The sequence below is a fragment of the Nyctereutes procyonoides genome, unplaced genomic scaffold (assembly GCF_905146905.1).
Source record: "Nyctereutes procyonoides isolate TBG_1078 unplaced genomic scaffold, NYPRO_anot_genome, whole genome shotgun sequence".
NCBI lineage: Eukaryota > Metazoa > Chordata > Mammalia > Carnivora > Canidae > Nyctereutes > Nyctereutes procyonoides.
In genome coordinates this window covers 2,477,024-2,504,492 of record NW_026575160.1, presented here as the reverse complement: position 1 = coordinate 2,504,492, position 27,469 = coordinate 2,477,024, and the positions used below count along the sequence as shown (strand labels likewise).

Sequence of the window (27,469 nt, the reverse complement as noted above, 5' to 3'; positions counted from 1 at the left end):
CTTTTCATGTATCTGTTGGCCATCTGATATCTTCTTTGAAGAAATGTCTGTTCATGTCTTCTGGCCATTTTTAATTAGATTATTTGTTTTCTGGGTATTGAGTTTTTTTTTTTTATTAAGATTTTATTTATTTATTCATGAGAGACAGAGAGAGAGAGAGAGGCAGAGACACAGGCAGAGGGAGAAGCAGGCTCCATGAGGCGAGCCTGATGTGGGACTTGATCCTGGGACTCCAGGATCACGCCCTGGGCCAAAGGCAGCGATAAACAGCTGAGCCACCCAGGGATGCCTGGGTATTGAGTTTTATAAGTTCTTTATGTATTTTGGACTAACCCTTTATTGGAAATGTCATTTGCAAATATCTTCTCCCATTCCATAGGTTGCATTTTAGTTTTGTTGATTGTTTCCTTCATTGTGGAGAAGCTTTTTATACAATAGAATATTACTTAGCAATAAAAAAGAGTGAAATCTTGCCATTTGCAATGACATGGATAGAGCTAGAGAGTATAACGCTAAGCAAAATAAGTCAGAGAAAGGCAAACATCATTTGATTTCACTCATGTGGAATTCAAGAAACCAAACAAAGAGAAATAAGAAAGAGAGACAGAAATAGAAGAAAAGACTCTTAATTATAGAGAACAAACTGATTATTACCAGAGGGGAGGGTTGGGGGGAGGGATGAGTTAAATAGGTAATGGGAATTAAAAAGTGCACTTGTGATGAACAGTGGTTGTTGGATGGAAGTGTCGATTCACCATATTGTACACCTGAAACTAATATAACACTGTATATTAACTAATGAGAGCGAAAATAAAAACTTAAAAAACAAAAACCATTCCCTTATTGATGGCTATTAAAATTGCTTCTAAATTTTTTCCTCTATAAATAATACTTCAATAAATGCTCTTTTGCACACTGCTTTTATTTTTATAGGGTAGATCCCAAATCAGATTATAGGGTCTAATTTTAGGATCTAAAAAATATTATACATTTTAGGATCCAGTAGATACTGTAAAATTACTTTTAAAATGTTGCGTAAAGTCACAGTCTGACCAGCAATGTATATGAGTGTCCTTATCCCAACACTGACATCTCCAGGTATTAAAAATTTTTTTAATGCTCTTTATTTTTTAAATGTATAATGTTGTGACTTCTGGTGCAGTTAAGAATTTTATAATCACATGTTTGCAATTCCTCTTCTTGGGTAGTTTGCAGATATCCTCAAGCTGACAATGGCAGGTTTGAAAGTGGGAGCCAAGACATTGTACACAATGTCAATTTCTTTGATACCCTTCCCTTCTTCCTAGGCTCCACCCTTCCATTAAATCCCTGCTTTTTCTTCTCACAGGGAGTCTACTGAGCCACTAATTATTTTTTTACCATTTTGGCAGGTCTCTAAGTTTTCTTTTGTAATTATAGTCATTTGTTTATTTCCTTTGCACATTTGGCTACTTAATAGTCAATTTTTTCCTTACCTATTTGATGTAGCTCTGTGCAAAATAGGCCATTAACAATTTATATAATTTATATAAACAATTATTAACAATTTATATAACAAATTATTAACATTTATATAATATTTTTAAGAAGCAAATTATAAAAGGTACTATCTTAGTTAATAATCAACCCAATTTGAACAAACTTTATTTCCTTTTAATCATATTAATCATTTAAAACAGGCAGTATCATTTCTCTTTTTTTTTGCTGCTTTTAGAAACTCACTCTAACATCATGCATTTTCAGTATAATGGTATAATAAGAAACTGCAGAAAAGCCCTAATGAATATTATTTTATTAAATATCAGCAAAGGAACTATAAGGATTTAAGTAGCTTATATGAAAGTTAAAAACTTTCCAAACTCGGAAATGGATTTTTTTTTTGAGGGGGGGCTTTCTCTCAAGAGCTCCTATTTCAAAACCCAGATGGGATTTCAAAATACAAGTAAATAAATGTCAAAGCCTCTTGGCCTCTGTTCTGCCATTCTTTGCCTGAAATCCTGCCAAAATGAAATTTTCCATTCAAGGACTGGCATTTGCTAAGCTGATTTTTTTTTTTTTTTTAAAGACTCACTTTCAAAAGTAGTGGAAATTCTGTGCAACTTTTGACGTTCCTCTCTGTGGATAGAACAGCTGCCTCTGTGGACATTTCCCACAATGGCACTTTTTCTGAAAAAACGAATTTTCAGTCCTTGCAGTGTCCTCAGCAACTAGGTCTATTGGTGGTTTCCCCACCCCCCCACCCCCACCCCCAGGGCCAAGCATAGAAAATAAACAGGAGCCCAACGAAAAGCTCTAGTGTTTCACTAGGTATCACAGCACAGAAGGAAAGAGAAAGGCCAGAAGAGAAAGTGAGAGAAAGGAGCATGGTCCAATAGTTCACTTGCTTAGAAGGGTCCATTTATTTCAGAAAAAAAATTGTGCTGTCTCAACATAACTGAGCTGTAGTGAGACTGACTGTCTGCTTATTCTCATACCATCATTTTCAATTACTGTTAAGATCAAATAGTTCAGAGCTGAGTGCGTTTGAAGAATCCAAAGGCGGAAATACAGATCCCCCTCACTCCGGAGTGAAATCGGGAGGATTAGGGCGCTGCTTCTGTTTGCCAGTCCAGCGCTGGTGGGGAGGAGGGGGAGTGCTTTGGGGAGCCTGTAAAAGAGGGAGCACTTGGGAAATGGAAACTAACACTGTCAGCCAGAAAAACCCTGCAGTGTTCCTCCATGAAACTTCAAGAAGCTCACAAGCAACTGTGGGATAAATTAAAGGTAAAAATGGAAAGTTGGGTGAGAAAACTGAAATCTATATGCAGTTGAACTGTTGGCCCTTCTGAAAGCAGTGGCTTGAAGCTGGAAATGAGTTACTAGTCAGTCCTTGGGCTTCCTCCCCACTCGCCTTAGCTCTCTTCCTTTCCTCTTTTGCAGCTTTTCTGGTAGACATGCACCCTGAGATTGTCGCCCTGGGAGCCCTTCTTTGAATTTCCGACTTTTTCTTTTTTCCTCTTGTTCTCAGACCTAAGCCTCCTTTTCCTCAGATAGTATTTGTTCAGGGACGGATCACAGAGGAGGTAGCGGGGTAGGAAAAAGTTTTTTTTGGCTTTGGGGAACTTGGGCCTTTGTGGTGTCATTTCCCCTGCCCCGCCACGCCCCCAACCACGTGACCAAGAAAGGCCGGAATTTTGTGAATGGAGCCGAAAGGTGGCTGCAGGGGCGGGAGAAGCTCCGCCCCCTTCCCCGCAGCGGCCAATCTGCTAGCGGAGCGCTGCGGGGTCAGCAATAAACAACAATGGGCTGGGAACATACGATACGTGATTGGCTGAGGCGGGAAGCTCCGCCCCCTCCCGGTTACCCTGGATACCCGTCAGGCTCTGGCCGCCGAGAAGGTCTTTGGAAACTGTTGCTCACGTTAGAGGCTGGTTTATCCCGGGAGTGCGGGGCGGCGGGGCACCCTTGCTCTTGGCTCCCCGCCTGACTACACCCTCAGAATGTACCCCAGAGCCTCACTATTCCGCTTCGAGGGCCAGGGAACCCTTCCCTGGGCCGCGGTTAAAGTGCAGTTCCCGCTCAAAATGCTTGTGGGTGCTCGCGTGTGCACCGGCTCTCTGATTTACTAGTTTCAGGGAATGCACGGTGGGTGTCCGCAGTTACTGGGTGTTTACCCAGTAATACTTCTGCTGTTGCTGCTCATTAAAAAAAAAAGAAAAAAAAAGAAAAAAAGCACTTTTAAAAAATTTTTTATTTTATTTTTTATTTTTTTACATTACCCTCCTAGGTTCCCTCCACGGGGTCCGGAATGGAGTCTTGTGGGCTCACACTCATTCAAATGCGTCTCTCTCACGTTCCATTTAAGGCAGGAAACTTTGCAATAGAAATTGAGAACTGCAGCACGTTTCCCTACGGGCGGAACAGCTGCCGGAAACGTCCTTTGGTCTCTAGCTCTGGACGCCCATCAGGATCACAAGTGAATTTCAACACCACTAAGTCCCTGGTCCCATCCGCACGGCCTCGCACCTACTGTTGCTGGGCCGAGGCTGCTTTCTGAGCGACTCTTTGCCGCTCCGAGCCTCCTAGGCGCGCCAGGGCAGTGGTTTCAGAGTTGCAGCCCCCACTTGGTAACGTCCAGACCGTTGTCCTTGAAACCCGAGCCCTACCGCCGCTCGCCCCCAGCTCCGGGCTGCGGCTGCTTAAAAGCTGGAGAGGAAGTGAGAGCGTCAAGTACAGTAAGTGACACCCTCCGCCTCCGTGTGTACATAACAAAAGCTCAGGAAACTTGCGGGTGCCCGGGATACCCGAGCCACCCCATCCCTCCCTGGGCCTCCCCCCCTCCACAGCGGACTGGGAGCACCTTGCCCCAGTGCACGCGTGGGGCACGTTTGTTTTTTTTTATACTTTTCCTCGCCTAGGTTGATTGCTCTGGGGTCCTGCTAAATTCCCCTCCCAACGCAGCCGCTCCTTACAAGCGATCCCTCAGTTCCCCGGTGCTTCTTCTTTATTTTTCTGCCCCATGAACGATACGATCCTGTTTTACGTGACGGTTGGCGGTTCAAAACTGGTGCTGGAGGCCGGGAAAACGGGAAAAGAATTTGGGCCAAAAGCTTAGTGGAAACGAGTCTGCAAGAGCCAAGGGGGCTCCCCATCAGGTTCAAAGTAGGGGGTGGGGGGGGGGTGGGGTGCTGGAGATGCTGAGGGAGAGGGTTCGGGGGAGGCAGGAAGGAGGCACGGGCTTGGGCTTGATGGGTCGCACTCCAGAGTGTACACCCGAACCGAACAAAAGTGATTTAGGCAATTAGCCCAATAGTGGACCAAACACACCACCAGGGAGGAATACTAGCGACTCGATACACACGGCTTCAGTGTCCCGGACGCCCGGACCAGCCGCAGCGCCGTAGGGAGGCAGCTGATCTGCTCCGTGGCGTTCGCGGGCGGTGGCTACGGCGCCAGCGCGCGGAGCATCGGCTCGGGAGAGGGGCGCGGGAGATCCACGAGAAGGGGCCGCGAGCCGCCTGATTGACAGCTCGAAATCTGATCTTGTGAAAGAGACGCGGAGCCAATGGGAGGCAGCGATCCATCAGTTTGGATTGGAGGCCCCTGGAGGAGAAGTAGAGGAAAAACCACCGAATTGAGCTCTGTCAGAGGCGCTTTCGGCTTCCAAAGGGGAAGTGCTGGGCAATAATTAATGTTTTTATTAAATTTGGAGGGAATTTTTTGCAGCCGTTCGCCTAGCGTGGCCTTCAGGTGGGTCTCTCCAGCAACTTTTTATGTCTCTCCAGATAATTGCATGGTTGTGGGTTGCAAAAACTATCCTTATGAAAGAGGTGTCTCCGTCTCTTTAGTCCCGTTAGGTGCAAAGCAAGTCTCGTTGATCGCCATTGCTAGTTTTGCACACGTTTGCGAATCAGAGCTGCCCGGGGTACACCGACCGCGCAGGGAAACATCGAGAGTGTAAATAAATACATCGCCTCTGGTTCGGATTTTTGCTACTGCCGAAAATATGTAAATTGTGAACTCTCTTGGCTCTCTTTGGATCCAGGTGAAGGAGGCGGTGTAGGGAGGGTTATTTTTGTGAATGGGACTGTCGGAGGGTAATTAGTTATGCAAATTCAAGAGCTTCATTCATGATTTTTTTTTTTTTTTTTTTTAGCCTAAAAGCCATCTTGTTCCCCTCTAGGTTGATAGAAGTCCAGATCCCGAGGAAATCTCCAGCTAAATGCTCAAAATATAAAACACTCAGCTGAGATTTGCGAAGAGCAGCAGAATGGATGGATTTTATGACCAGCAAGTGCCTTACATGGTCACCAATGTGAGTGATCAGTTCGAAAGTTGCTGTTTATAAACTTGACTCCAACGGAGGGGGGGTGGTGGTGGGGGGAGGAGGGAGAGAATGAGAAGGGAGGGGGTAAGGGGGTTGGGATTGCAGATACTTTATCTGCTTTGTTGCCACTGTAGGGCGACTCTGCTTCTAGAAGCCCAATCTTCAAAATGAGCTTACCTTTCAGTGATTTGGATAAGGCATAGTTTTGTTTTTAAGACCCCCCCCCCCTTTTCTTTTCTGATTAAAGTGCTCAAGATGAGTGGAAGAGGAGACGCAGGGCAGCAGCAGCTGCTGCACTCAAAGTTTTTGGCTGGGTTTGTCTGCCACATTGAAAAGAATGAAGTTGAGACAAACGCTGACACTTTTTGTTTACATGGGGTGTTTTTGTTTCTTTTTTTGTCGTCTCCTTTTTTTTCCTCATGTTTTTAATTTCACCACTCTATTTTTTTGTTTTGGGGGGTGGTATCAGAGAGAATAAAATTCACTGTATTTTAGTCTAGCTTTGATCCAGCTAAAAAACGACTTTAAGTGTGATTGCTTAATGTTGTTTTGATGCTGAGATGCCATGAATATATGACTGATAAGTAGTAGTGTGTTACGCTTGGCGCTGGGAAGCAACTCTCCCTGGTTGTTGAATTCTCAGCCTAAGCTTTCACTGTCAGATGAACGCAGAAAATGAATATTGGAATTGGTACTATGGACTTTTATTTTTCTATTTAGAGAGAGGATCCGGTAGGCTTATGTATGCATGTGTTTTTTTGTGTGTGACATCTGAGGTTTACATTTTTTAAAAGGATTTTATCTTTCCCTTTGTAGAATCAGCGTGGGAGAAATTGTAACGAGAAACCAACAAATGTCAGGAAAAGAAAATTCATTAACAGAGATCTGGCTCATGATTCAGAAGGTGAGGTTTGATTTTGGGCTGAATTCCTCCCTCTTTACCTGTCCTCCCCACCTTCATAAAGCAGAGGAGTACTTCAGTCTTAGCTTAAAAATAACAATCTTTCAAATTACTGCATTTAACTGAGACTTTTACTTGGAGCAATTCACATAATGTGACAGTTTGCATTGGAGGATATTTTATGGCCCTGTCACAAACTAATGAAAGAAGGAAATAAAAACTTAACAGTGACATCCTTCTCTTAATCGTTCTTTTGTGTTTAAATACTCTTGTCCATATGGCACATAACCAATTCCATACACTGAGGTCACAATTTTAAAATATCCAACACAGTGAGACAAAGTAAGCAGCTAGGTATACTACTTAATTTCTCATTTCTACTCTATTAGAAGTTAAACGATGTGAATGGTAGTTTGATTTCCCATTCCTCTTACACTAAAACCATTTACTGTTATCAAACTTTTCATGGATAATTTTGATGACTACATGGTGAGGTCATAGTATCTTGTTTATAGGCCTTTGAGTGTTCACTGAATCATAATTAAGGCCTAATTTATAATTATAATACCTATTTGGGAAATTAGGTTACAGATTTTTTTTTTTTTAAGGCACTGTTGGTTAGGAGGTCAATATTTTATAAATTATTCCAGCCATACAGGAGCATTCATAATGAACTTTAATATACTGAGATTTAATTATCAAAGTTCAGTTTGCCATTTTGATGAGGCATATTGAATTCTGAAACTTAACTCAAATCTTCATACATGTTGGACACCCTCTCCCTCCTACTATGACAGAATTCAGAGTTTTGGACTTGATAATAAACAGGTGCCAGGGAATTATCTTACTTTTACTTTTGTAAATCTATTCATGTAGAAATTTTCCTCTAAGATCTTGTGTTTAAAAGTCATCCCTTTTAATTTTGAGCCATTGAAACTCAAAACATACGGTGCTTTAAGAATTGTACCAGGTACTGTTACATCTTTTATATAAGGTTCAGAAGATAAAAAGAAAGTGATTGTCAGCCTTTCTCCTCTTTCCTCTGCAAGAATTGACTCTATTTAAGAAAGGTTTACATGGACAGATACACCTTCACCTCAGCCTTTTTTGAATCCTAGTGTATGTGTGTCCCTGAGCTTATTATTATGTTGTTAAAAGGGGGAAAATATTGCCTTTGTTATTTAATTCACTAAAAGAATCTCTTAAAGAAGTATTGCTTAATAGCCATTAACATGGCAGGATTATTGAGCTATTTAAGTCATGAATCTTATTTTCTTTTTGTATTGACTCCCCTCCCCAAATTAAATTGATACTTAATACCAATTTCATGACAAACATTTCCATTTAATGGAGCCTAAAGGTTTTTCAAATCTTCTGTTTATGTCTCTGACTTGTTTTTTAGAACTCTTTCAAGATCTAAGTCAATTACAGGAAACATGGCTTGCAGAAGGTAAGACAAAAAAAAAAAAAATGCTTTAAAAGGAGGGGAAAAGCAACTCTAGACAGGGAAAAAAGTCCTGAAGTTGCTGTCTTAATGTTCAGCCCAATTAATTGAGCTCTAAAAGAGCCACCTCATGTGTCATGCATACATTAGAGTCTCTGATGAGTTTGTCTTTGGGGAATCTGGGGCTGCACTACCCAGTGTCATCACAAATTACCAGGAGAAATTGCTTCCAGCTCACAATCACATCTGCTTTTGGCAAGAACTAATGCACCAAGACTTCAAGTTCTAAGCCTCTGTTCAGATTTTAATTGCAATTGATCAGGTTTATATTATTGTACCTCGAGAGACCTACTAGAGCCAGATCCCGGCTTGCTGTTTCTTTTAGAGCAGCGCATATCATTATTTGGTGTTCTGGTGGAGGACTTTTCTGATGGCAGAAATTAGTTTCTCTGGGTTCATCAGGACGGGATGCTTCAAGATTTAAGTGCAAGCGTCTTCTTTCCACCTTGCTCGCAACACAGAACGTTAGGTGTGTATGCAATACTTAGGAAATCTATGGCTTTAAAAGAAATCTTTGGGGGATTTGAGGATTTAAAAAAATATTTTCTATTTGTTGCTGTTATGTGATATTTGCTGAAATTGATTTTTGCTTTTGTGTCACTTTTATTAGGATTTATTTACTAGAGCAATGTGACATCTAAAGGCTTTACTCTTATTTTTAATTACTTTTTAGTAAAATTTTGTGTTACAGTCTATTGGATCTTTTACTGGCTGGAACTTTATTTTATAGGAACAATGAGATATTGCTTCAATACAGCTTGATACAACTTGAGAAATGCCTAATGTTGAGGGGCTCTTTTTGGTGTCCATAATTTGATTTTTCTTTTGGGTTTGTCATAAATGTGAAATATTAATTTTATCCGAGGATGTGTTTTATGGGAAACACAAAGAGAAAATTATACACATTTTAGCATTGATTATAATTTATATTTCTGTCTGTATGTTAAATGGGAAACATGGCATTTTTGGAACAGATTTTTTAAGGTTGTTAAAAGAAGAGAGAGGGTCTCTTTAAATGGAACCCAAGTGTTGCTATTGCTACTTTGAAACAGACTGCAGTATTTGATCGGTGGTCTTGCTTGCAGTTCATCAAGTTGCTGTTAGCATGTAAAATAAGTTTCTTTGTTTTGCTGATATTCTGGTTCTCCAAAAAGCTCTTGCAGTCTTTATAAATCTTTTAAGTTAAGTAGCTTTCCCAGTAGCCTTTTGAAAGGGTGGTTGTATTTGCATGTTCAAAAAAGGTAAGTATTAATGAAAGTTTTAGTTATATTTAAAGGTCATTTTGCTTGTCTCTGTAAATGAAACCTATTGCAATAGGTTACTTACTGTTGCAACACAAACTATATATCCAAACCTAACTTTTTCAAGAAAAATTTACACAGAGATTGTGGTGTTAACTTTGATCTGTTAGTTTTGCAAAGTTGAAGGTTGCAAGGACATTACATTTATGAGGACATTTATTCGCTTATCTAAAATAACTTGAAATATCTATTTTAATTGTTCTCGAAGGTTTGTTAGTTCTTAGATGTTTAAGTCTCATTGATTCCAAGTCATTGGACTTGCTGGCAGATTTTGCTTGTGCATAGCAACTCTGTTTCTGGAATTTTAAAATGTGTATTCTGTGACAGACTCTTGCCATTTTATAATCAGTTTTAGTACAGTCTCTTACTTTTGACTTGTTTTGTTTATTTGTCGCTTGGTAAGTGATTTGAATAACTTATCCAAGTTAATCTTTTAAAACTCTGCACTGAATGTATTTTTACCCATGTTTATTAACGCACCTGTAAATCAGATCTGAAGATCTAACTTTATATAAAACAAATCTAGAAAATGACTGATGTATTTGGAGGAACATGGGCTTTTACTCAGAAAATAATTAAGAAGCTTAAATTAGTTTTAAGGAATTAATCCTGGAGGTGTTTTATTGAATACTCAGGTGGGCGACTGTTTACAAACTATGGATAAGACTGCATTTTAGGATAATGTAAACAGTTTTCAAAATAGCTTACATTAATTTATCCTATCGTGATATAAGCAAAATGTTGTTATTATGATTTTTAAAATCTAATAATGGAGATTTTTTTTTTTTACTATTTGTTAATAGACTGCATATTTATTTTTATTTTTGGCAATTCTATATAATTATGTTTTTGTTTTAGCATTTTAATTTGACTTATCTCACATCTTGAATTAAGAAGAGATCTTAAAATTACATTAGATTATTTGTAACTAGATTTGTCCATTTCTGTCCTTCTGGACATCTAGAAATTAAAACATTGCCAAATTGGCAGACTGTGGGCTGTTTATATATTTCTTTTCATAATGCTTGGTAGCCAAGAAAGTGACCGTGGAATTTTAAGGCATCTTGACCCTTTTAGAAAAGATCATTGGCAATTAACCAAGTTTCTCTCATGAGTTAGCATCCCACTGGGAAGTTAAACAGGTCTAAAAATCTTATTAGACATGAGAGTCAAGTTGTGTCATTTGAAAACCATGTTTTTAAAAAGTGATCAAAGCCCTGAATATTTGGGAAATGATCTGTCCCAAGATGTTTGTTTTTTTCCTATAAGAGTTTTTGATACATTAGACTCAAAGTGCGACATATGGATTAGTCATAGGTAAATTATTGTGGATTATGCAACGTGTTTTATGTCTAAAGACAGATTAGGGTAGATAAGGCAGGAATATTTGAGGGTGAGGGTGGGAGCCCCAATTTTCAATTTGCTAAAGTCCTCTAATTTGGGAGGGGAAGCATGGAAGTATATTTTTAATTTCCAAACAGGGATCAAAAAGTATGTTTGTCAAGAATATGTTTGTACTGGTATCACTTTCTGAGTACTAACACTGCAATTTAAATGTTTTTAACATCTCTACCACGATGAAATCTATTCACACCTCATCCTGAAGAAGAGATAAAATATGTTTGTAAAGAATATAACTTTGTATTAGTATCACTTTCTAAGTACTAACACTGCAATTTAAATGTTTTTAACGTATCTACCACGATGAAATCTATTCACACCTCCTCCTGATGAAGAGGTTTTCAGTGACCACCATAGCCCTTAAAAAAAGTGTATATTTTAAATTTTGCCATAGCTACTTTATACTATTTTACTATGCACAATTCTTTATTGATTTTTTGGTCTTTTGAGTTAGATTGCTACTGACAGAAAGGCGATTTCAATTATTTGATCCCATGAAATAATGAGTTCATATATCAATCCTATCAGCATCACGGTAACGTCTTATTCTTAACAACCTGTTTTACGTGGTGCTTTAGTGAATGGTGTCCTAGAAATTCATGGTTAAAATGGACTCTTTTGTGTGTGAAGGAGACAAACAGAAGGATATAGAATTGAGTTTAAAAAGGATTTAATTCTTCTAAAATTGCTGACTACAGCTTACCTACTAACGCAGCTTGAAGAGAAAGAATAAATTTCATACATATCTAATGCAAACTCACAGCAACTTTTGAACATTGTTTTTGGTGTGGAGCTAGATGTTCTTGAGGTTCCCTTTCACCAGTAGGATTAAGGACAAAAGTCAATAGTGATTCGCTGCCACAGGGTAGGATGTTTTTCAGTGGTGTTATATAGCAAGTAGGTTTCCTGCAGCCTCCCCACTTGAATCGAAGTTTTATGTCCAAGAACAACCTCCCTACACCACAGGTTATTGCTTCATGCAGATAAGGCTTTTTTTTTTTTTCCTTTTGTTTTGTGTGACCTTCAAATAAAGGTTGACTTAACACTAGAGATGTCATTATATCTTCTCCATTTACTGCAGTAGCTGATACTAAATTTACATTCAGAAGAACTTACTATGAAGTTCATTTAAATAACGTGTACTGTTGTTACTCACTAGTCATCCACAATGCACATAATCCTAATGTACTTGTTTTTATTTTTCAACAATTATACTGTTTCTCGCACATGCATTGGATATGTGCTTGTTACTTTTTTTATGTGATATGGTACGAACTAAAGACTTTAAAAATTACATTATTTTATGTGGCTTACATAAAAAATGAAATGAGAATTAAGGATTAAATTACAGAAGTCCATACTCTTTCTCAGTATGAATTATTTTGTATGGGGGGGAGGGGCACGCTCCTACTCCTTTTTTTTTTTATTGCACCAGGAAATAGTCTAAAATACGAAAGGAAGACTGCTTGTTACTTGGACTTGATTAAAAGATAGCAGGTAGAGTAAGTATATTATATTTTAAAATATTTTTTGGAATTATATAAATGTCTTTTCATGTAGGGTCTACTAGCAAATTTAAAAAGTTGGTTAAAAATAGAATTTGGTTGTAGTATAGCTTAGATCTATGTTTTCCAGAGGGTCCTAATCAGGATTCATGAAATACTGCTTTTCTGGTTCTGTGACAAGCAATGTGTCATTTCTTGAATTTGGTAATATAATTTTATTTCCTTTGACCTGTGTACAAGCGTATGATTATAATAATAATAATAATAATACCACCACCACCACCACCACCAATAATAATAATAACAATGTCAGACCTCCGTAGTAGTATTAGGTAATAGAAACAACAGCTTGTAAGCTATGCTTGTTTCTAAGTCACTCCAGGTCAGAGTAGAATTACCATTGAAGCTGCCCTGAGACTGAGGACAACCGGAACTTACTGCTTTCTTTCTTCTAGAATATCAAGTATTAAAGATGTTTCTGTCATGGGGAAGTAGCTCCCCCTCCCCCCCCTTTTTTTTTTTGTTTCTTTAAATATGTTTATATTCCTGTATTAATTAATGCTCATACATCAGGACAATCATTTTTAATTTTTAAAAGCGGATGTGGTATAAAACCAGGCTTCGTGGCTTCATGATTATTTTGTTCCATGGCCTGAAGCTTCATTTCATGATTAAATAGAATACCACGCAAAGGTTGATTTTCTCGCTGTTTTACTTTTATTTAAAATACAATTTAAGTTTATTTAGAGAAACTTGTTTCTAATTCTTTGATTCAAAGAGAAATGCCACAAAGGTCAGCAAAAATCTACTATCATCTCAGGCTAAAGAAACTCTGAATAATAGGCAAGAAAAATAAGACATTTCTTTAATGATTTTTTTCCCCTCCCTCCCTCCCTCCCCCCCACTCTCTTATTTCCTTCCTCCCTCTCCTCCTTCCTTCCTAGTTTTATACATTTAAGTTTTTGTTGTAAGTTACTGTATAAAGCAGGATGGGTTATCTCTCTGTCTGTCTATATCTGTCTATCTAGCTATAGATTGATTTAGTTTTGTAAATTTGTCATTTATTTAAATGTATATACCTTAATGGATCTGAGCTGTATAGGAGACAGAGCAGTAAAATCGCTGTGTTTATTGCAAGTTCAAGTTGACTTGCTTTAGCTCCCTGGAAGGGTGTGACATGAAAAGATTGCGGTTGGGCCACATGGCTCATGCTGGACTGTGTTTTTGTGAATGGAGGCAGAACTCCAGTTCTGCCTGCTTGTCTGGAGGAATTGCTGAGGAGATCAGCTGTCTCATTCACAGGCAGAAAGAATGACTCATACATCTTCCGCCTTGTTTGGCTCCAGGTCATTGTTACAGTGGATAGAACTGGTTTTAATTAAATATTAACCCCTTTTATACTTGACGTGTGTTCCATTTGTGAGTTTTCCGCTTTTTTTCACCCCTACCTCTGGGAGAAAACTCTGCAGACCCCTGGTTTGTCAGGAACCAGGGGCTTTTTACTTGGCTGCAGCCAGGCTTGGAAAATATGTAAACTCCCACCTTTTCTTAAGTAATTATAATTTCTTTCTGGAAGTTTAAGCATAAAAATCAAGGAACCCTGCTTAAAAATTGCCCCCACCCCCAGAAGTGTTAAGAAAGTATGTTGAAGCTGAAAACGAGGGTTAGTGATTCTGTGATGTCTAGATCATGATTAATATTTTCATGTGTTTGTTTCTTATAATATGTATTGCTTTGCAATAAAAAGAGAGAGAGAGAGAGAGAGAGAGAGAGAACACAACAACTTTGGATAATAATCTAGGTAAAGCAAATAGCTGAGAGAGCAGATACTACCCTTTTAAAGCCGGAGTCCTGAGACTTGATGGCAACTTGTCTATTAATGTGCAATGAACTGATAGAGCCGCTCCAGCTATTACCAATAAAATCCACATGCTTCATCTTCTTGAAAGCCTTTTATTGGTCTTTTGGTCTGTACTTTTCCCCCTTGCCCTTTCTTACTCTTCCCCTTCCTCTTTAATTACATAGTGTGGGGAAACATTTTCATTCCCCAAAGGTGATTATTCCAAGCCTAGTTTATAAGAGATAGCAGTGAAAATTGTGTTTTTTAAAGGTTGGCCTCTATTCTTAATTTTCCACTTTGGAGTTGGTACGGCTTGCCACAAATTTTCAGGCAGCTGTAGTTTGCTACTTCACAGAATTCCCGTGAATTGAGGAAAAGAGGAAGCGAATGATAGGAGTGTGGCAATACTTTGTCATATTTTCCTTGCCCAGATCCAACGTGTGTTTTTCGTTAACTGCTTTCCCTTTACCCTAACTTGAAATTAGAAGTATACTTAAGCCTTTGTCTATTTAAGTAGCATGCTGCTTCATTTGGTCTATTCCGTTTCTTAAGATTAGCTTCTGTGAAAATGTGAGTCATATGTTTTTTGTTAAAATGCTGTAATATGTTCAGGCATAAGTGTGAAGTATTTATTCAGTATGTTAAGGAGTTAGAACAGAAATAGCAATTCTTATAGCAATTCTTATTCTTTTTACAAATTGTTATGGACCTATTTTCTGTATATTTGTGAAGTATGACTTCCAGCTTCTTCTAAAATTTTGCTTTTTTTTTCTCCCCTCACACCTATCCCAACACAGTGATTTTTATGTCTTTCTTGCAGTGATACATATCACAGAGTTGCAGTTTTGTCTTGTGATACGATAGTAGGGAAAAAATAATGTCTGGCTTTTAGGACATTCATACCAGCATATTTAGTTACAAATATATTTTTGTTACTCACCAGCTATTTTTAACTATTCCTGTAAAGGGATATTACATTTTTATTAGATTCTTGTAAATGTTGGCTTTTTAAAAGCATAGTAAATTGCTGTGGTTGATAATTTTGCATCTCAATAGTTATGTCTGTTTAGCTGTTAATTTAGAAGGAAAACCAAAACATGTGGGTATGATGGAAAAAATGTGTAGGATTTGGTTCTGTCTACCTGCTGTTATTTATTAAATAGATATTGAAAACATTTTTGTATTTTTTTGGTGTGAAGACTTGTTTTAAAGGGGATTTCCCCACTTACACGAATCTGTGAGAAAAATGAAGCTTGCTGTAATGTCAAAAATGTTTATAGTTAAGAGAGTACTAATGTACAAATTTTAGCTGTTATTTTTATCTGTTTCCAGTATAATTTAGGAGAAGTGAAGATTTTAAACTTTCATTTAATGACTGACGTAGTTTTGCGTATGTAAATTGAAAGAAATGGGTGGGAGGTGAAAGTTTGAAAAAGATAAGTGACATTGAGGATTTAATTTAATTGTCACAAAGCCCCTGTATTATCATTATTAAACTGATGAATGAAATACAGTTCAAATAAGTTAAATAGTGTACACAGTTTACAGATAGAAAGTCATAAAACTATGACTTGAAGTTTGCATGGCTTTAGTTACCCATGGTAGCAGACGTCAGTGGAATATAAAGAGAAAAAAAAATTTTTCTTCCATTATATGCTGATCATTTATAACTTGGAAGAAGGTTCTTAATATTTTTGGTGACAGAGGATAGAATTTGTCTTTAATAAGTTGAAGTATGGGTGTACATAGATTGTTAGGAAATAATTTAATGTCAGACTATATTTTAACAATCTGCAAGGTTATCATTTGTTCTGCTCTTAATAATATGACACAAGTTTTATTCAGCCACATGTTTCTGTTTTTAAAAATGTGATTCCATAAGCTGATGCAAAAGGATGTTTAATACTATTTATGTTGTATTTCTTTTGAATATAGAATTTCTTTTTATAGGTGATTTTTCTTAACTCATTCAACTACCTACCCGAAACTTTTTCCATAGAGAATGATTATGTTCATAAACATTTCCTATTCACAGTAGGCTGTTTTTAAAAAAATTAATTGAATCTATTTTAATATAATTTGACTGGATAAAGCATTTCAGTGTTCAATATTACTAGTAAAGTAATACTAGTCATCAGATCATAGCTAAAGTTAAATGAGATAACTCCTATTTTCACCAAATTAAAAGGAACTAACTTCTATTTTATGTAGTTTGTGTGTGTGAGAGAGTGTGTATACTTATGTGTGCATGTGAAGATGTATTTTACTAATATCCTATCAATTCGAAATAGATTATTTTGATGTCTAAATCAGCCGTGATGAAAATATTTTAGAAGCGAAAAAGTGTACTTATGTTTTGATTGCTGCCGAATGCATTAAGTCCTTGCTATTCAGTATTTTTTTCCTTTACTAAAAATAGGGAAGTTGCTTGACATTAGGATTGATGAAATAGTGATACTCTTTTCGTTAATGTTGTATAGTTGCCCGGAAAATATTTTGCATGAAAAGATGGAGTTTATTTTTGTTATTTATAATTTTATTATTATGACATAATCACTAAAATATTTTATTTTCTATATGAGCAAAATCAATGGACATGCTTTCATTAAAAAATCTTTGTAGCATGTCTTGGCCAAGTTTAGATGGAACACCTTTAATTATGGTAGTCTAATTTGCACTTGACTGAATATACCAAAAGCAGGCATTTCTGTAAAAGTAGAGGGATGTGTGTAACTGCACACATCATTTGAAAGAGTGCTGTAGTTAATTTCGATGGGCTGCTGAAGCACTGGCAGTGGGTGAATTGAAATACTTCTTACTCCATTCTTGCAAAGAAGCACTGCAGCTAATAGAAATCCTGTAGCTTCTTCTATTTTGCATGTCTCTTTTATTTCTGTCTGGCAAGTGATATTCAGAGGGACACAACTGCCACAGTTAGATTTCTGACACTTATGTTTTCTAGTTGACATCAATGGTTGCTTCTATTTTCCCTCCCAAGTATTGCTGTCAATACCATTTTAAATGGGAGCTCATTGGCAAATAATCATAGGTTTGGTCTGAGCCGAAAAAAGATCTTACTTTGAAAGATCTTGCTTGACATTCCTTATGCCTTGGCAGTTTCTCTCTTAATTTTTTTTTAATTTTTTTTTTTTTTCTTCAGCTCAGGTACCTGACAATGATGAGCAGTTTGTGCCAGACTATCAGGCTGAAAGTTGTAAGTATAGTATGACTCATCTCTTGAATCTCTCTGTCTTCCTTGTTTCCTTCTTTCTCTTTGGTTGGTTTCTACCTCCAGTGTCTGTTCTCGTATTATGTTGGTACCTTTTTAGCTTATAGTCATGAGGTGATTCTGTGTGTCAGGTAGTGACATTAGCAGAATCCCTGTATGATCTGAGCGGAGCTCCAAATAGTAGCTAAGGAAAACCATTTTGATTTTGATTCTCTGTATTTGGCTAATACCTTTGGAGAAGAAATAGGCAGTGATCGATGAATGTACAAATGTTTACTTCCAGTTTTTTGGTATGTTCACGAGATAAAGTCTGAATGTTGATGGGAGAAAGCCAGTAAAGATCCACATGAGACTTTATTGAATGACTTTGAAAAATTTGTTGGCTTGTCCTGTTTTTTATTCATGAACTTTCACCTACTTTGATGTAATTTTTAGCTTCGTTTTCTGCTTCCTGGTTACAGTAACACAAATGGAAGTAGCCCATGGCTTCTCTTAGGATCCCTTGGGTGTTTTCTTTCCCTGAGCTTTGCTCCAGGGCCTGTCAGACAACGCGAGTCATGATTCATGGGACGGTGGCCTCCCCGTAATCCCTGAGTGAGCATTAATGCATCTACCAACGTGGCTATCTCGGGCTTTCCTCCACCTATTTATGCTCTCCCTTCTACCAACTAACTGCAGCTGTTGACCTGATGTGTAAATAGTAAAGAAGGGGGGTATAAATGTCATCTTCCTTAAAAAAATATTTCATTTATTATTTATGAGAGACACAGAGAGAAAGGCAGAGACACAGGTAGAGGGAGAAGCAGGCTCCTTTGGGGGGAGCCTGATGCAGGACTTGATCCCAGGACCCTGGGATCACGCCCTGAGCCGAAGAGCCACCCAGGCATCCCTATAAATGCCATCTTGATGATGAAAGTGACCTGATACGTTTTCATTCTGATAGTACCATTTAGAGCTCTAACTTGTTTCATTTTTCCAGACCATTGACAGTTTCACAGGGGGCAGTTTCAACAGCAACTAGAGATGCTTAGTGCCTTATAAAGTTTATCAAACCCTTATCTCACATGGAATCTCATAGAAATACATGACTTTGAGGAACAGAGGTCTGTGAGCGATGCTTTCCCCTTTACGTTTGCTATTTTAAATTTACCAAGTGTCAAGGGTGGTAAGAGGTAATGTCCAGATTCCCTCCTGTGTTTTTAGTTCAGCTTTGTTAAAAATTTTTTTGTTCACTTGGGGTAAAATATACCTAACAGAAAAATTACCATTTTAACTATTTTTTAAGTGTGCAGTTCAGTGGTGCTCACATTGTGGAAACATCAGCACTGCCCACCTAAAGAACTTTCTCATCATCTCATTCTGATCTCTGTACTAACTAAAAAATAACTCCTCACTGCCTCGAGCCCCTGGTAACTGCTCTTCTATCAGCCTGATTTTTGATCAGAGAAGAGAGAATTTTGTGTGCTGTTTGATGTCGACTATAGTTATTAGATGATGTCAAGAAACCTATTCGGCAATGATATAGACCTTAATTAGAGACCCTTAGAAATTTCTAGAAAGATGACAGCCAAGGATGACAGCTAGGCAGGGCCTTCCTTTCTTCTTTAAGGTGTGGGAAGTGAATGGTCACATTTCCAGCATTTCTCTTTCTGTGGGACACTTGAGTTCTTTCTAAAAGCTAAACCTGTCATCTGAGTGGGAGAATTATTCTCATTGAGTCATTTCACATCTGAAGAAATTGGTAATGATTCCAATACTATACCAAATGCCAGAGTAAAATCACTACCAGAAAGAAATTTTTGTTCTTTTTCTTATTTGACCTCTTTAGTTTTTCATATTTGACTCTTTCGTTTCCTTGAACTCTTTCTTCTCTTGGTCCACAGTGGGATGAATTTTCCTTTCTATTTTAATTACTTGGATTACTTCTGCTCACTCCATTCATCTTCTTTCCCTCTTTTTTCCCCAGGGTTCTGTCCCTGAGTCTTTGTTCTTTAACCTGGGCCATCCTCGTATGGTCCCATAGAACTATCTGTGATGATGGAAATAATCTGTTTCTGTACCATTCAATATAGTAGCCATTAACCATGTTGCTTGCTGAGCACATGAATTGTAGTAAATGGGACAGAAGAAATGAGTTTTTAAATTTAATTTCTGTGACTTTACTTTTTTTAATATTTTATTTCTTATTTATTCATGAGAGACACAGAGCGAGAGAGAGAGAGGCAGAGATACAGGCAGAAGGAGAAGCAGGCCCCATGCAGGGAGCCCGATGTGGGACTCGATCCCAGGTCTCCAGGATCACACCCCGGGCTGCAGGCGGCACTAAACCGCTACGCCACCGGGGCTGCCCAATTTCTGTGACTATAAATTTAAAGAGATACATGTGGCTATTGGTTGCTGTAGTGGTCAGCACAGTTCTGTATAGGGTGTCTCCTATGTTCTTGCTGGCCTGGGTGTTCTCCTGCCCCTGTCTATTGGACATCTTCCCCTGATCCACTGTGATCCTTGTGCCAAGTCAGAAAAAACCAACACCTTGGGAGTCAACCCTCAGCCCTTAGCTAAGTGTCGGCATAAAGCACCATTACGCATGATGCTCCATGGACAATTCCCACTCAGCCAGGCCGATGCAGAAATTATTTTTATTTTTCCTGATCAGCGTCTCTTTTGCACTTCTATTGCCTTTCCACATTGATGGCATCACTATCTAAGCTGAAAATCTTTGTCTTCAATTCCTCCCAGTTCTTTAGCATACCCTTCTACTTGCTTACCAAGTTGTTGATTCTACCTTTCAAAAATATCTTAATTTTGTGGTCTCTCATTGTCTCTGAGTCTCTGAGTTCACACCTACATTTTACCTTGACTGATCCTGTGAGTAAGCCTTTTGACTGGTGATGTTCTTTTCAATTTTCCCTCCTCTGGGTCCATTCTCTGCAGTGGCATTAATGCATAGCTGTCTGACCTTGTTAATTTTCTCCTTAAACTTTCTTCAGAGTAAACCCCTACAGAACATTATTCTACCATCTGGGCCTTGACTTGCTGTTTCAGTTTTAACTCTTGCCATGCCTGTCCCCTGAATTTGAGCCCTTCTAATTTTTCAGTTATCCAAACAGATGGAGCTGTTTTATGTCTCTCTGCCTTTGCACGTGTTGTTCATTTTGCTTTATAAACTTTTACTTTTGCTTGGTGGTATTGGTAGACCACCTACTTCAGACTCAGCTTAGACTTCACCACATTGAAGTCTTTCTTGGCTTTTCCTTGCCATCCTTGTCCTACAGAGTTAGACTGTACAGTATCTTGTATCTTGTACTTAGAACATTTTAGACACATATATTTCTTCAATAAGACTGCAAACTTCTGGAAGATTAGGAGCATGTCCTGCCTAGCATGTTATAGAAGCACAGTAAGTAAACTTGGATCACATAAATGTGGTCAGCTTCTTAATGCTCCTTTCCTCTTAAGTGTTTTCAAAGCCTTAATTCCCTTCTTAAGGTGGAAAATACATGATCATGCCTTAAAACACTAGATATAGTCTCATTCTGGAAAAACATGCTAAAACCATGAATGTTTAACCAAACATTTTCAGAATGCTGAGGTTTTATTTTTATCCAATAGTGAATATTTACAGTTTAACAAATCTGGCTCTGGGACTTGTGAATACAACACCTAATTTTAAAGGAAACCTCTAAACAAAGGTAAAAATAAATCTGAAATAGCCTAATAAAAAGAAAATGGAGGTGTGCTTTATTTCACGTTTCCTTTGACATATAAAAGACTATTGTTCGCAGATGGTGAACATCTAATTTCAACATTCATTGAGAACAGAACAAAGGGAAATGATTTAAAAAGAGAAATTGGGTGTATGGATTAAATCCTAAGTTTTTTGGGTAGAGGAGGTTATCAAATATTGGAACTGAAAGGTTAGATTGTTTGCTAAATGCCTTTACAAATGTTTGATTCTTCTCTGGGAATGGTTAGTGAAGCAGAGGGATGCTATCTCTAAGAATAGAAAGAAACCCCACCTCCTCTGTATGGCCTGTCTGTAAACTCTATGGGACTGTTTTTTTCAAACATAATCAGATTTCCTGACATACCTCAATCAAGTAAAATGCTTCTCTTTTTTTTGCTTTAGTTCTTTGGTAAATGTAGGTAAGGAGAATGAACAGCCTAAGTCTGCTTAACACTGCATTATAGAACATATATTTGACTGTAATGTGTAAATCTATGTAGAAGAGTAGAGAGCAGAGCATTCAGAATTGTGAAAAATGAGATTAAACCATAACACTTGGGTATTCTCTAAAAATATTTCCAAACATCCTTTATTTTTACTTACAAAATATGTCAGTAGAAAATCTAGAATCTAAGGATCTATAGCTTGCTGCTAACCTTTGAAGGGTGCTGACTTTTGAAGCACCTGTAGTTATTGAAGCCAAATGAAAACAAAATACTCCCTCCGAGTCCATCCTAGGAATGAGTAGAGGCTAAAAGAAAAGATTACTTGGCTCTAACAAATTGTTTATTTCTTAGAAACAAATATTTTCAAAACTCAGACACTGCTGAAAAAAAAAAGCAGAATTACTCTAAGATATGCTTTAGTCTAGAGGAAGTAGAATTCTCTTTTCAGAAAGGAGGATTTAAAGAATACTTAGCCTTATCGTTCCAAAATAGATATAAATTTGTATATAAGCTGCATTTTTGTAAATTATGTGTTTTAAGTTTAATACATTAATAATCTTCTATTTTAAATCACATACTTTAAATGCAATCATAGCACTACCTCTCATTTTTTTTCATTACGGTAATATAATTTTTCCAACTAATTTGTTTCCATTTGGTTACATTAGTTCCTTTCAGTGTTTTCTCTACAGTGATTCACAGGATAGATGATGTTCACATTTACCTTTTACCTTTTCTAGAACATTCCCAGGGGCATAACCAAGGTTATGTAAAAATTCCCAGCAGAATAGGTCTTTGAAACTCTATTCCTTTCTCTTATATTCAAGAAAGAACACTGGAATGCAAGTCAGTTAGAATAGTGTCATTAAAGGAATAATAACCTTGACTCTGATATGTTTATATGTCAGAAAGTAAATATTAAAAACTTTTCAAGTTTGTATGCTTCAATTGAAATTCAATATATGGTGCTGGTGACCCAATTGAAAAGAATCCGGGCAAACCAGTGTGTGGGATCTCAACTGTCTAAAGCCACTATTACATGGGTGATGCTTTGTTCAAGTAAATAAAACTCATAGCTGAACTTCATTTTCTTAGGAATTAAAAAAAAATGGTAGTACTTGGTCCTTTCTGCAGTAACATTGGGTGGGGGCAGGGAGGGACACCTTAACAGATTAGGACTACAAATATGTTTTAAGAAACCAAAGTCAGAGACGTCTATATGCAGAACCTGGCTAAATATTTCTTTTATATTAACCTGTCCTTGCCCTGGATTGGGAAGTTCCATTTGTGGTTTGTGTTTCTTACTTTTCTACTAAGCTACCTTCTTGCATTGAGTTCCCTTTTATGCACATAGCGAGTCCTTGATAAAAGTTTGCTTTTTATTACTAATTTTGAAACCTTTCTTGCCTGATGAAATTTGTGGGTGTCATGACTGGCCGGGAAGACTTTGTCTTTCATTCCTATAGCTTCTTTTACCAGAAAGTGAACATACATTCAAAGAGTAAGTCCATTTCTGGGATTTGAGAACATAAGTTTGTTAGTGTGCTTTGTTTTCTTTAAAAAAATTGAGTCATGTTTAAACTTGCCATTGTAGTCAGCCTCAGACTGTCCACTTCAAGGATCAATAGCCTGGTGCCTTCCTCATCTTAGATATTATTGCTTGAGATCTAAGCTAGCTCTTGAAGGTTCTGTTTCCTTTGTGTGGGTTTTTTTGTTGTTTCAGTTTTGGTTTGTTTGTTTCTTTGTGTTTTGTCTTTTTCTTTTTTATATTTTATCAAAGCATCATGTTCACAGAGTTGGAAAAAAAACACAAATAAGATTGTTCAACACAGTCTTTCTTATTCTCCACAGCGACCTTTTTTTTTTTCTTAAATGTCTTTCATTTGTCCCACATACTAAATAATATCCTTACCCTGCAACTTCTTGATATATCAGTTTTAGATTTTTATCTGGCATCCTCTTCAGGAAAGTAAGCATTGGAGGTGTGTTTTAGTTATTTTACTGAAAGTAATCAACTATGTAATTCTACAGGAGTCCAGTAATCTTACATTTGAGTATGAACAGGGATCATTTGGAAAGCTTGTTCAAATGCAGCTTCATATATTCCCTATTGTATGAGAATTTCACTTTCAGGTCTAGAATTGGGCCCCCAAAATTCTAATGAGCTCTTAGATGATTCTGATGCAGGCTTTCCATACAACACAAATGTAGATATGTTGCTTATCTTGTCATTTATTTACTTGGGGAACAATGACAGTTGTATCAGTCTTCGGCAGTTAAGTTGTAGGATGGATTCTATTATTCATACACATATAGAATTCATTATGTGATAGACTTTCTGAAAATTTTTATGTAAGTAATATACTGTCATTTTGTTATTTAAGAATACTAGGTAACTAAAAAATGAAGTTTACGTAGACTTGATATTGTTAAAATAGTTCCTTAATTTTTGTTATCTTTGTTAGAGTTGTTTGTATTACCCAATTCCAAAGACTCTTTTTTGCTTATTTTTTCTTACCTTTGCCTTGAGGAAGTGATCGCTCACTGTAGATCCCTATCATATTAGAATCATTTCTAGTTTAGAAGGAATCAATCCTCACTTACCGTTAATGAGAACCAAGCATCCGTGGCCCTACCCTTCCAGGTGTATCCACGGGGTTCCCGGCATCAGACCATCTACTCTTTCATTGGTAGCATACACCTGACCTAAGCTTGGCACAGGTTACAGTCCAGTGGCCACCTTTTAAGCAAAACAAACAGTTTGGTGCTTGATTGTTTGACAAAGAACATATTTTTAAAATGAAAACAGAAACCCAGTGGAGAAAAAGCTACCTCTCAGAAGAAATTTTGTTTTAGGTAACATCCTGGAAAATTGGTCAAATTCAATAGAAGACACAAACTCTAAATCACACACCTCCGGCATGTCAGTTAACCTTTATTTACTTATCTGTAAAATGACAAGGAAATAATCTCTCAGGCCCAAAACACATTATGATTTAGTGGCACTTCTTCCACATTCAAGGAAAAAAAGAAAAGATAATATCTAAAGATGGTGAATGCTTACAAAATATAAAAAGGTAGATTTTAGAAAAAAGTCCACCATTAATGGGGAAATATGTATAAATAGAAATTCCTGTAAGTGAGTATATACTTACAGCTAGAAGATTGCATCAATTTTTGTAAAGTCTGTTCAGGTAGATCCTTTTCAAAACTTTTAGTTTTAGCAGCTTGTTCTTCCTAAGGTAGACAATTAAGATTTAATGCCAAAGTGAAAACCAAAAAGTAAAGAAGTGCCAAACCCCTCACAAAACTGGAGTTTGCAGCTTTATTATAGCTGAAAGCCAAAATGATATATTTCACCCCAAGTTTTAGCTTTTTCTTTCCTATTTTATTTATCCTCTTAAATTTTGCCTTTAGTTTAATATATTATCCTAGAAATTGACTTCAGAAACATGATCAGAGGAAGTATGCCAACAAATCTTTTCCACTTACCCTGCCTATAATTAGTAACAAATTATTTAGAGGCAAGTGATCTGTGCCATCTTTGGTTAAACTTTGCTTAATATTAAATAAGCATATTGCTGTGCAAGTCCTGGACTGATGAGGCTGAAAGCCAAACAGTACTCGTTGGAAAGCTTAGGTAGGGGATGATGGCAGGAAATTATTTGCAGAACCAAATATTACATTCTTTGTTCCTGTATTTTTAATATGTATGCATATACTTATGTATAGTGGTGATTACAAATTGCAAAGACAACATTTGTGAGTATTTGCAAATAAGGCCAAAGCAGTCATGAAAATAACTACATTTCTGGACCACCATTTCATAAAACATGTAAATTTTATGAAATCAGACCTAAAGAAGAAGTAATCTGAGCTAAAGTAGTACATATGAACCTGTATGTCATAATTACATGGTTAGTGTGGTTTTTTTTTTACATGGTTAGTGTTTTTATAAGTTTTTATTTTTATTATTTTTCTACTTTTCTCCTTATAGCACTAAACATCTACTTAAGATGCACAGTGCTTATTATTTGCTTCTGTTATTGAATTTTTTTCTTAACAAGAGTTTGTGCTGTGTTAAGTAAAAATGGTTGGGTGCCTTTTTTTTTTTTTGCCAAAACCCAGTAATGAACCAGTTATGGTTGCTTTTTAAAAATTTAATGAATTATACCCAACAAGCATTACCTGCACTTGACAGAAGTTGAAGGTAATGTTAACTCAAAAACTCAATTATTGATAATATATCAGAAACAGCTGGATTAAAAATCCTGTTTATACAATGTCTGATTAAACTGTAAAGTAGAAAGAGTGCCTTTGTGTAATGATTTTATTTTATTTTTATTTTTTATTTTTTATTTTTTTTTTTAAGATTTTATTTATTTATTCCTGAGAGACACAGAGAGAGGCAGAGACATAGGCAGAGGGAGAAGCAACTCCATGCAGGGAGCCTGATGTGGAACTTGATCCCAGGACTCCAGGATCACGCCCTGAGCCAAAGGCAGATGTTCAACCACTGAGCCACCCAGGCATCCCTGTCTAATGATTTTATATGCAATCTTTGACTCTTCTTTAAATCAAAGGTTTAGCAAAGAACTTCATTTTGCTGTAGCTACTACATTGTTAAACCAGTCAGAGGTTTGTTTCATAGTTACTCCTAGTTTCTGGCTTTACAATCCTGTTAGGGGTGATTTTTTTAGATCCCTGAAAGAGGCTTGAATTGTGATTGCTCCTTTATTTATGTCTTACTAGGGAAATCTTATATTCATAATTGTTTGCAAAGTTGGAATGATTTTATTCTTAGAAATATGAGCCATATCCATTATTTTGATTTTTATGATTTAAAATTTGAATAATAAACCTTAATAGTGTAACAATTCTCACTTTACTTAATGAGATTTTAGTTTAAATTATTTATTGATACAAATACCCATAGTTGTATATTTTTATTGAGGATGCTAAGTAGGTTGACAAGACTCTAAAGGTTTATTCTTGGGATCCCTGGGTGGCGCAGCGGTTTGGCGCCTGCCTTTGGCCCAGGGCGCGATCCTGGAGACCCGGGATCGAATCCCACGTCGGGCTTCCAGTGCATGGAGCCTGCTTCTCCCTCTGCCTGTGTCTCTGCCTCTCTCTCTGCATGACTATCGTAAATAAAAAAAATAAAAATAAAAAAAATAAAGGTTTATTCTTTTAATGAACATGTTTTGAGTTTATTATACGCCATGTTCTGTCTAGGCACTGATAATACAGTGGTGGACAAATGAGAATAATACCTCTGCTTTCATGGAACTTACCTTCCAAACTGCATGCAAATGATAAATAGTCTTATTCATCCCATGCCAAGGGATGTGAAATTTTGCAGGGGTCAGTGTGTATGCATAGTCATTGTGTATTCAGACGCTGATCTATTACATTCTGAAGAAAATGTGCTTAGGTGGTGGGTTTTTTTTTTTTTTAATTTTATGTTTATTTCCACAAAAAGCACTCTTCAAAGGTAGGGCCACTGGGTTACTGTCAATGTCTATGTTTCCCATAAGTGTCTATCTTAGCCCATGCCTAAATTCCTGTGGTAGACACCAAGATGATCTTATGTCTTTTAATAAATCATAAACTTCAGTGGCAAGTATATATTGAGATGTATCTCAATTTTAATATTATTTTAGATGGCTTATAGAGGATGGATCATGTCCTACACATCTTTGTATGATTCACATTTTGTGGGTATTCAGTGAATTGAATGAATAGCTTCTTGGATATTTAGAGTCTTTAAAAAATGTCATAAAACATATTCATGCACAGATGGCTTAAG

The 27,469-nt window shown here is 37.1% G+C and overlaps 1 protein-coding gene across 5 annotated transcripts in view; it reads left to right on the top strand.

Annotated features, from left to right (window-relative positions):
- Positions 1-3,965: 3,965 nt before the first annotated feature.
- ETV1 (ETS variant transcription factor 1) overlaps positions 3,966-27,469 on the top strand; it is a 96,336-nt gene continuing 72,832 nt past the window's right edge. Inside the window, exons 1-6 of one of the 5 annotated variants that reach the window (XM_055314879.1) lie at positions 4,971-5,229; positions 5,328-5,524; positions 5,636-5,794; positions 6,623-6,710; positions 8,110-8,157; positions 17,419-17,472. In XM_055314879.1, coding sequence (XP_055170854.1) covers positions 5,750-5,794; positions 6,623-6,710; positions 8,110-8,157; positions 17,419-17,472 — 235 coding nt within the window. In that variant the 5' untranslated portion in view covers positions 4,971-5,229; positions 5,328-5,524; positions 5,636-5,749. Of the gene's footprint in view, positions 4,215-4,970; positions 5,230-5,327; positions 5,525-5,635; positions 5,795-6,622; positions 6,711-8,109; positions 8,158-17,418; positions 17,473-27,469 lie in introns of those variants that run through there. The other 4 variants (XM_055314880.1, XM_055314877.1, XM_055314876.1 and 1 more) reach the window with 4 other exon arrangements.